The 11,233-nt window shown below is 42.7% G+C and overlaps 1 protein-coding gene across 1 annotated transcript; it reads right to left on the bottom strand.

Moving 5' to 3' along the window:
- Nucleotides 1-301: 301 nt before the first annotated feature.
- On the bottom strand, nucleotides 302-7,543 carry myorg (myogenesis regulating glycosidase (putative)). Its single transcript, XM_041954666.1, has 3 exons — nucleotides 7,453-7,543; nucleotides 4,395-4,774; nucleotides 302-4,215 (listed from the first exon to the last, which is right to left on the bottom strand). The coding sequence occupies exons 2-3, from the start codon at nucleotides 4,655-4,657 to the stop codon at nucleotides 2,424-2,426; spliced, it is 2,055 nt and encodes a 684-aa protein (XP_041810600.1). The 5' UTR covers nucleotides 4,658-4,774; nucleotides 7,453-7,543; the 3' UTR covers nucleotides 302-2,423.
- Nucleotides 7,544-11,233: the final 3,690 nt, after the last annotated feature.

Raw genomic sequence — 11,233 nt, 5'->3', positions numbered from 1 at the left:
TGCCCCATGATGAGCCAGGCGCCAAAAGTTGGAAAAGTCCCTCAAGGGTGTCTCTTTCAATATTGAATTGATAGGCATATTAGCTTTCATGTGTTGCAGGCTTGTAAGAGGTTACAGGTTGTTATTGGCTCACTGGTTGCACTGACCTGAATGTCCATGTGTCTTTTCTTCTTGTATTTTATTTGTAGATGTGTGTGAAATGTAAAAGTCTGGCATATATTGATCACTCTAAGAGGATGTTAAATCAGTCTTAAGCACAACAAAAAATGCTCACAAACAGCTAAAGTCAAACTTGATTTCTTTTAATACATTCACCAAAAATTGACATCAAATATGCACTCTTGCTGAAATTAGTGCTGCCCTTAAGTCGCATGCAAATGTTGCCAGTGCTCAGTGAGAATAACTGGAGGCAAACAGCACACGCTGGGTCATAAGAGCCAAAAGCAAAGAAACATTCAGTCTGAGATGCAGCCTCGCAGTCCTGTCATAAAGCAAGACAGTCTGAGACAGAAATAGCCTCGGAGGTTGGCCTGGCCCAGATGCTGAGTGAGAACTGTTATAAATAGGCAGTGTTGTTATGATGAAACTATGTCAAAAGGCACACACAAACCCCACTGAGGTCAACCTGCAGGCCACATGTCAAAGCACACACACAGTCAGCATGGAGCTGCATGATGAGTGAAAGGTAGACAGCATTTAAATATTGCCAAATGTCAGAATTGCACCGGCAGAATCTGCTGGACCGTGTTACCAATATTATTCGTTATTGGTTTGACTGTGAGAAGTCATTTAAAGGAATATGCTTGCTGCCTTACCCCAAGTTCAACGCATCAGTTTTAGATAACAAGATGCATGATTTTACATGACGTACTTTGATCCAGAATATGAAAAAAAACATTTTTTAGACAGCTACATGATGGAAACTTAAGTTTTGTGGCATATGTTTTACAACTACACCACAAAGAGTTAAATTATAATATTACAATAATACTACGTACAAATGTGCAATATGTAACAATAATAAATGTGTAGCATAACAGCAAATCACACATAGTATGTGGCAGTAATTATTAACATATGGCACAACATATGGATATCACTGCAGTTGCAAAATATTTACATCAGCAAAACACAAGGTGAGAAAACACACTGTACCATTTAATTTGATCATTAAATGCTGCTAAATTCATTGCTTCTATAGACTTCCACACTGCATAACAATAAAGGAACAGCGTTCCAGAATTACAAACAACAGAGACTGATTATTTTGGATGTGGAAGTCAATTATAGTATTAGCTGTTTAGCTGCATTTGGAGGTCAGCAAAGCACAATAAAGACAATTAGCAAGCACTTGAGAACACACTGCAGCCAGAAAAAGCTGTTACCTGAGGAAGAGCATAAAATATTTAGTGCCTAATAAAAGGCATCTTCTTCTGGTCTAAGAGTAGCTACATGACACTGTTACACAAATGAGAGCACACGCTGTTTGTAGTGATTAAACTTCAAGCATTCATCCTGATAAGTGAAGCATAAAACCTGACTTCCTGAGAAGTGTCTCGCAGCAGACGAGCAGAGGAGTCAAAGGACAGTAGGATATCTCAGTCAAACTGAGATGGCTTGTTATCAATGTAAAAGGTTTTTTGTCGCCTACTATCTGCTTCATGACATCTGTTTGGCTTAAACTACGACACTTAAAAATGCAACTTTATGGCACACAATGGCAATTATGCCATACTCAGTTCACAGTTTGCATATTCCCTTTTTGACAAACGTTTCACATATGTGACTTAGCGAGACTAACTTTTGAAAGGCTAAATAACACATTCTTCCTTGTAAAAATGAAAATCTGAATTCGTACGCATTAAAACACACTCTTACTTTAATACATGCTGGGGTTTTGCAAAGCCTTGTTTGGTCTGGTATGACCTTGTAGCTTATGGTGGCTAATGCTAGCTAACGTTAGCTAGCTTTAAACAGATGTTGCTGTGTAACTGGCATTCCTGGGTCAGTTTGTTGACTTCTCTACTTGTGCTACTGTTGTGTTAGCTTTGCCATTTATCATTAACCCACAAGCGTCACTTGTGGCTAACAGTCAGCAAAGATTACATTTTCTCTTGAAAAGGACACTACTGAACTATCTGTCCACTAAACCACACAAAAAAAAAATGAAATAAAACATTCAGATGAGCTTTTGATCATTTCTGAGTGAAGTGGTGTTTCACATTTGTGTGGTAATGCTGTGGTAAATTCTTAAATTATTTTTAAAAAGTCATATTTTGTTACAGAAACATTTTTCCATAACAAACAACCTTTCATGCAACGTCCCTCCTGTCAAGCATAAAAACTAAATTCGTTGAGCTTGTCTTACAAGCAAATTGAAGCACAGGCTAATCAAGTCTGTTCGGCTTTATATTCCCTTCTGGCTACACCCAAACAAAGTAAGCAATTTCATCCAGATCTACAGGATAGTCTGTGAGGTGCAGAGGCTCCTTGATATCAAATCTCTCCCCCTTGTAACTTCTCCAACGGCCGGCGGGGAGGTAGATGTCGCGCTCTTGCTTTCCAGGCTCTAAAACTGGGGCTACCATGAGGTCATCCCCAATCAGGAACTGGGAGTCGATTTTATAGGCTGTCTCATCACCTGTGGCAATCCACCACAGGGGCCGTATGATTGGATCCCCGGTGTCCAGCACCTCACCAGCCAGCTCCAGGACCCGTGGCGCCACAATACTCTCATGGAGGGCTGTGTATTTCCGAGCAATTTCGACCACCTCGTTGTCGTATTCCCACGGCGGAATAGAAAACTGCATGGAGGGCATGAAGGCCGACAGCTCCAGCCAGCGGATATAGAGCTCTCGATCGGGTAATGCACGATTTCCATCTGTGCGGTTCAGGTAGGCATTCCCTCCGATCATGTCTGGTAGAATAAACTGATAGCCGAGAATGCTGATGGTGAGCACCGTGGGGATAAGAGACTTGAGACCCAACTCGTAGCCCCACACAGAGTCTCTGTCAATTGGTCTGAAGAAGCAGGATATGTTCTGGGACTGGTAGCCACTGCGCAGCTCAGCTCTATCATTATAAGGAATTGCCATTTCCGTGTAACGTCTTGTGAAAAAACTCGGGTCCCGAATGGGAGTTCTGGTACTAAATTTCCATGGTAAGTAGTTGGTCTCCCCTGCGTCAAACTTGAAAGATGACACTCCATACCTGGAGCGCAGCGAACGTAGCTGGGAGGAAAACCAATCACGGGCTTCTGGATTTGTGAAGTCCAAAATGCCGCCAATGCCATTCCACCAGCGCACCAAGGCTGGCAGCCGGCCCGTAGGCTCCCGGACAAACAGCCCCCTCTCTACGCAAGTATGGAAGTTTTCAGAGTCATAGTTAACAAAAGGGTGAATCCAGAGTGACACCAGAAATCCGTCTGATTTGAGCTTTTGGAACATGGCCGAGGCATTGGGGAACTTTGTCGGATCAAACTCAAATTCTCCGTAGCGGCTGGTGTAGCGGTCATCTAGTTCCATGTGGCTACAGTTAAAGTTATACTTGCGGATGTTGGCAGCATACTTCAAGACTTTCTCTTGGTCGATGTCAGTCTTATGTAGCGCCCAAGTTGACCATATAGGATGGCGGAACATGACTTTGGCAGGCACTTTGTTTGGTTTGTTGAAGTATCTGCGCACCATGTACTTGTGTATGGACGTTACATCCAAGCCTACGCACACTCTGTAGCTAAGCTCAGCACACGGTGCCTCTCCTGGGTTTGGCTTGAAAGGACTGTCATTGTATCGCGCCTGGAAGTACATGGTCTTCTCTGTGTCATTCCAGCCGAGGTGGAAGGGCACAGAGTTGTTTATTTTGATGGCAGTTGCATTGGATGAAAGCCAATAACTCTCCAAAATTCCACCAAATTCGTTGCGGTTTGAGTAGATGTCGCTCGTGACAAAGGGTTTGGGAGCATGTTGGCCAGAAATAGAAATGGGCCAGTGCTGAATTGCTGACACTGCACCACCATACCAGTGTGCAAACTTGTATGTCATGGCATGCTCAACAGGAATGTCAGGAACCAGTTCCTCCCAACGCACACGGTAGCATTGTACCGTGTCCTTGGGTCGCACTGTTTCGATGAAGAAGTTCAGCTTTCTATCAGTGGTGCTTCCACAGCTCAGAATCTCCCCTTCTTTAGAGCATGAATCCAAATCCAGCGTACCTGACCTGCCAAGATTTAAATATAATTACATTTTCAAGCAATCTCTCTCAACACACACCTCACATTTTTGCTGTAACAGTCAGCTAACTGAAATGACTTGTGTTATTTACATTTAACACTAATTTTCTGAGATATGTGTCATTACACAAACAGCAAATTTCAAAGACCATTGAAAATTACCAACCTGAAATCCATTCTGAAAACAATAGCCCCTCCCTGGTTGCGGATAATGTAGCCATCCTTATTCAGATCCAGCAGCTGAGTCTTAAGCAGCTCAGCTTTGCGTAGAGAGGCTATGTAATAACACCATGCAGTCACTGCTGCAATCACCAGCACCAGGCCGATTACTCCAGCTCCGACTAAGGGTCGAGTGTCCTTGCTGTGTTTCTGCTTGGGGATAACATCTGTAATTGTGCCTCCCGCGCCTCCCGGTACAACCTGGTACATGACTTGTGCCGTTCAGTGGGCAAATTTGAGAGTTGCCGGTCTAAGGATCATAAAAGTGATTTCCAGGGAACCGCGTTTGTTTCACTCTGGCCCCGTTGTTATGTCCGTTTGTCTTCCCTGTCATGAAAGAGAGATAACAGTTAGTGTCTATGTCTTCCATACATCATTTGCTCTATTCATATCAACACTGGTTATTAGGGGAAAATGTGTTCAATAAAATGATTACTGCAAAAGCCTTTGTGTAGCACAGTCCCCTAATTTTGCTCAACCGTTCTGGTTAGTCAAGAAATATTGATTTAAAAATCACTGAACTATCAGAGACATCCAGGAAAAGGGCCTCAGTCAGATCAGCAGACGAGATGTCAACCTGTTTCTCAGTCTATCTCGTTTCCCTGTCAGTTCAAAGCCTTCATTACATTTCGAGCATTGTCTTACATGATCTGCATTGCTGCACAAAGTGATTTCACAGCACTTAGAGGTATTACGCTGTCAGGATGTAAACTTGAAAGATGTGTCTGAGATTTAACAAAACAAATCTACTGCCAATTACCCATAAGAGGATAAAGTGGATGTTCCCAGCAGTAATTCTAACATATGAGTTCGACTGAAAGAAGACTCATTTGTATGTAAGGAAGCAGAGGAGCAGAAAAGGGGATTTTGGCCTTAGAGCTCCGCCAGTGCTGGGAAGGAGAGGAGAGAATACTAAACTTTGTGCTCCATCGAGCCAGACCGACCACATGTGGAAGCAACCTGGTTCATTCGGGCCAAAAATCTGACATTCTGACAACTCTGGCAACATATCCAACAAAAACCGAAAGACATGTGTTCATTTCTTTTGCATTTAGACCTAACTGTCCCTCCCAGCAGGCCTACAGCAAAAACTCTTATGGGTAATGAACTGGTTGATGTTCGTTATTGTGGCTTTAGCTAATCAGAATAGATTAGATTAAAGTGCACAGTGGACCGAGGGGAGTTCAGTCCGCTCCAGATTCCCTGTTTGCTGACTGGACCTAACTGCAATTGACCCTCATGGTTTGCCATGGCAGCAAGGGTCGATAATAAAAAATGCTTGCTATTAATTAGCAATCTAATTGACTAATTCGGTGTTCAACCACCCTTAGTATAGATTTCCCCCAACAACAGGAGTGATAACATAAGACCATCATCAATTAACACAGAACTAACTGTTGGTTCCTTGGAGATCCACTCAGGCTGCTGGACTCAGGAAGAGAAATTGACCCCAAAAGTCAAAAGAAGATTAACTGTGTATTAGGCCGACCCAAATTCATAAAAATGTATTAAAAAGTGCAAGGACTGATGTAAGAACTTATCCTATGGCAATCTATGATTTTAAATTCATCACATCCAGCTGCAACTAACGATTCTTTACATTACTGATCAATCTGATGGTTATTTTATCAATAAACTGACTAATCGTTGAATCTAGAAAATGTAAGACAATTTAAAGAGATGTCTTCAAATTGCTAGTTTTGATCAACCAACCGTCCAAAACCCAAAGATATTCAATTTATTGAGAAAAACAACAAATAAGAGCTGCTACAAGGTATTATTCTTTTTATCAACTCACCTGCAGTTTATTTTGTCAATCAATCTTTTTGTCTATGAATCATCACAAAATAGTGAATAGTGCCCATTCTCCAAAGCTTGTTTTATTGGACCAATCAAAACTCAAAGATACTCAGTTTACTTTCATGTATGACGAAGACAAGCATCACATGCTGACATTTGAGGAGCTGGAACCAGAGCGTTTGACATTTTCGCTTGAAAAATGGCTGAAGCCATTAGTTTTCTGTAGATCTTATTGATTAATCATTGCACCTCTAGAAAATATTCACATGTGGGCCCAGAGAGGAAGGATATAATCAGCTATCTTGTTTCTTTAATACAATACACAAACAAGTAATACAATGATCAACTGTCTAACATGATGAAAGATATAAAAGACGGCCACTAATTAACGAAATGATTTTTTAAATAATCCCTCTGTCACTTGAGTAATCAATTAATCATTCCAGCTCTGATCACATTTGATTCACACAATTATATGAAATAAATAAGCTTTTGTTTGTTTGTTTTTTGACGCACACGGTGGCTTTTCATGTGTTTCTCATTGAAAGAGTGCGAACAGACAGAAAATGTTCAGCCTGGGACATTTCTTTTTTGTGTTTGTTTTGTTTACGGTGTGATCAGGGGGTCATATTTGCCATTTCAGCCGATTCACTATCTATTCTGACGTGGAGGAAAGTAAACACAGAAGTGCTGATGCGGTCGGAACACTAGTCTGAGAAAAGTGCGCGCGCATAAAGTGCGCGTGTGTGTGCGCGTGAAGCATTGTCACATTATAATTTCATAATCGGCTGATTAACTTGAATATGTTTATATACGGCAGAACTTTCCAGAGCACTGACAGCAGTTATCAGCAGAGACGATCTTCGCTTTGGACGCATCTATTTTTGTTTGACGGCTTCAAGAGTTCAACTTTCTACGTGCGTATTTTTGTCATGACATAAAAACGTCCAATGCATACAAAAACTCATTTATAAGCCGATATCCTCACAGTACAGAATATGAAAGGCTTCTGTGCTAATGTAAGACAACTTCCACGTACAGTACAGTCGGACGCGGAGAAAGCCGTTGTTGTCCGTTGTTGGTGGGTGGTGCAAGAAAGTTAACGGAGGGAAAACAACACGGAATCCGTGCGAGTACCGTGCCTTTTAATGATCGCCCACGCTCCTCCTGTCTTATCTGTTCATTAAAAATGAGTTTTGGCCTACCGATCAGTCTTAGTCCCCTCAGCAGCTCCAGGCGCAACTTGTTTGCAAGCGTTCACAGAGAAAGACCAAGAGGCATCAAGGCATGTTGTTGCGTATCCGCCTCGTCTACGCCCACCGCAGCATGGGAAATGCAGTCCAGTCGGTGGAAACTGACCCCTTAATGTTCTCATTGTGCATGGACTGCGCGGTTTCACATGATTAGACCACTGGTAGAAAAACTTCACATGATGCAACGCGCTGGTTGTATAGAGAAGGCAAATGTGCAAAAGACATGGGAAAAAGCAATTGGTGAAGTTAGAAGACATATTTAGATATTTCTATGGGGACTTGAGGGCTTTCTGTGCTATGCATTGATGACTTTAGTAGCACCAGTGGTGTATTTTGTCTACTAAATGGTATCACCAGAAAGTAGCTATAATGATCACCATGATAAGTCTGTATTAACCTTGAGTAAAGTTTCACTGTTTGCAGCACTGTTTCTGTGCCAACACTCCGAACATGCAATAAAGAAGTCATATATCACATGAAGACAATCATCTCTCTAATAGTCAGATAGAAATGTACTGTAATTGACAAATGCACATTAGGACCACAGTCTCTCATTCAATTTGATCACCACAAGCCCCATTATGGGAAAATGTTTGCTGCTTTTAGTACTGAATTCCGAGTGTCCCAGCTGTATGTAGGGAGATAATAGTGGTGTTAGTGCAGCCAGCAGTCGCATTATTCATTCTTACACCTTGTCTCACTGGGTTAATTAGTAGAGAATTAAACAATAGTGAAGTTAATGATCCCCCATTTTGCTGGGAAACCTCCAGGGCCCCCTTAAGGACCTCTGCAGATCCCCAATCCCCACTTTGAAAGCCAGTGCTCTAATAGTCCTAACGAAGGCACTCAGACACAAACTCTGGGTGTATTATGTAGTGTCCTGCTTGGTAGGGCTTCACCACATGGAAGCAGCTGTAGCACCCGCTGTGGAGAGACCATCAGAGCAAAAATTAGACATCAGTTGTTAAAATTTATGACACTTGAAGACAACTTTTCATCAACACAATATTTCTTTTCAATATGCACCTAGAATCCAGGCTGCTATTGGAACTATGCCTCCAGTTTTGTGTCCGTGGAAAGTGGTGTTGAGCTGCGAGAGGGTTGCTAGTTTGGGGTCTTGTCTGAAGCTGGGCACCCGCATGTTGCCTGTAAAAACACAATGTCTGTTTCCGGGTCTTTTACACAATAACAGGAGGCAGGTATCACTCAATCATCAACTTATCTGGCGTCCTCAGGGTTTAAGGGCCACAAGAAGAGGTGAGAGGCCGTCCTCTCACCTGAGTTGCTGTGCTGAGAGTGGATGAACATTCCTCTGATGATCCATTCTAATGCAAAGAAAAGTTAGAATCAGTGTGTATTTAGAGCTATCTTTGGGCCATAGATTAAACTGATCAACTGCTACCTTTCTAGGTTCTTTATAGCCATGCGGAGCTTCAATCCAGGGTGCGCCTGAGGCTCAGTCAGCTGCAGTTTCTGCAGTCTGTCAGCAGAGGGCAGAGCTTGCACCATGGATGGGTTGACAGGGGGCATGTGGTTTGGTTTGCATGTGTCCACTGTGTACAGACAGTTGTCAGGGCAATTCGTGACTGGACTGTGGAATGATAAATGGCTGACAGGGGGGAAGAGAGGACGGCCAGGGTCCGCGGGGGGCGAGGGGTGTGGTAGCATGCGGTGTGACCTGTGGTTGGACTGGAGACTCCGGGGAAACAGAAAGTCCTGGGAAACAGGGACACATATAGGTAGAGATACAAGAAGAAGCAGCAGAAAATAAGGGAAAGAAGAAACTGGATAGTGCTGTCACAGATAATCTCTCCCCCTCACTATCCACTTAACTGAACATCTTTACTTGTATAGTGTACAGTATCTCACAATTGATATGGTTTCAATATGGCACATATTTCCTTTTTATTTAGATTTAATTTTCCTTTTTTCATTATCATTATTAAATTAACCATTTTGAACTCCTGCAGGCAGAATATTATCATAACACACTGAAAACTGTGATAAAGTGAGACAGTATTATGCATTAATATCACCTCTCTCGTGCAGTCCTTAGGTTGTTGTTTTTTTCTGTACAGTAGAGTGACTGTACTTTCCTCTTAGCTCTGTTTACTCCATGTCAGGATAAATAAATAGGCATGGAGGAAGTGCTGAATAATAGATAGGATACAGCTTTCACCAAGCACAGGGAAATGTAAACAACCAGCCGCCAATTAGTGTAAGACACCTTAGTCTGGCTAGATGAAGAACAATAACCAGAGTGCCAATAATAAGTGACCCAATTACTCTTGTTTGACCTTAAACACACCACCTGGAAATGCAATGTTTTGTTACATTATTTTGGTCACATTATTTGCTAAATTACCTCATTGGAAGGATGACCATTTACGTGAATTCATTCATTCTGGAGACTCATTTTCTCCCTCTATCTCTTTGCACCATCATAAATAATGACATTGTCCTTTTAAACCTCTACAGTCCATATGGCTGCGCCTCTTACCGGCCGGGGCTGGGGGTTGTTCCTGCGGTGGGCAGAGGTGGGTCGAAGTTGTTCTCGTTTTACTCTGCCGGGAGAGGCAAACTGCTCTTTGTACAAAGTGATGTAGAGCTGAGGAACCATCTTCACTTGTTGTCTCACTTATTTTCCAGCGCTTCCCTGCAGTCCGTCTGAAAGTCATGAGCATCCTTCTCCTCCCCTGTCACCTGCTGGCTCCTCCCTTTCTCTCATACTTGTGTGTCTGTTTTACTTCCACGTTTTTTTCTGCAGAAAAGAGTGTGCGTGTGTGTGTGCGTGCGTGTGTGTGTGTGTGTCTTTTCTGCTTAAGATTGTTACTAGGTTGTGAATGCCACCTACATTGCTAATACATATATCACTCTTTCCGTGATTAATGCATCACTGCACAGTATTCACCTTATGCATGCCTCTATCCTGCATGGATCCTATAGCCAAAGACCTGACAGATGGTAAAAATGTTGTATTCTACTTGTAGCTATTGTGACAAATGTGATGTTGGAAGTAGAGACAGGATAAGAGCACCCTTGCTGAACCAGAACAACTCTTTGTTGCTACCTGAGCACTCAGCCACTAATCCTCCTAAGCCCCAGGCCCCCTGCAGAGACACACATACCTGGGGTCACTGTCTATGACCCACTTCCCTCCCAGAGGGCCTCACAAACAAGCCAGCACAGTTCTCAAACACTAATGTTCCGCTCCCAGCTGTTTAGCTGCCTTGTAGTTAAAACAGAATCAGTCTTATCAGATCTGCAGAACTGGAGCAAACCAAGAGAGGGATGGGATTTTGAAGAATCTCCCACCACCACCCAGGGTCACCTCTATTCACTGTCAGCATGCCACATGAGCATCAATAATTCACCAGGCGCTGTAGGGTGCCTTTGTGTCTCCATCGCTCTCTCTGAGTTATCTGTGACAGGAACTGGCTGTTCATCTCGCTGCAGTGGCTGGGCCTTGTTTGACAGCCATGTTAAGCCCAGTCAAATCCATGTCAACAGATGCAGAGCAGAGGACATGGAGAATCATGGTAATGATGTGGCAGGAACGTCCTTCACAGGGGCTTAAATCAAATCCAATCTTTCTGTTCCCTTCTTCAGTAAACTTAGACGCAAGGCAAATCCCAGACTTCTCCTTTATTTATTTTGTTTACTCCATATCTCCTCCACACAACAAATTCCAGTCTGTTTATATAAGAAATGGTTCACAGTACAATGGATTTAT

Source organism: Chelmon rostratus, chromosome 2 (genome assembly GCF_017976325.1).
Source record: "Chelmon rostratus isolate fCheRos1 chromosome 2, fCheRos1.pri, whole genome shotgun sequence".
In the NCBI taxonomy this organism is placed as follows: domain Eukaryota; kingdom Metazoa; phylum Chordata; class Actinopteri; order Chaetodontiformes; family Chaetodontidae; genus Chelmon; species Chelmon rostratus.
Note: the sequence above shows the minus strand (reverse complement) of the source record. Positions and strands in the feature narration are given on the sequence as shown.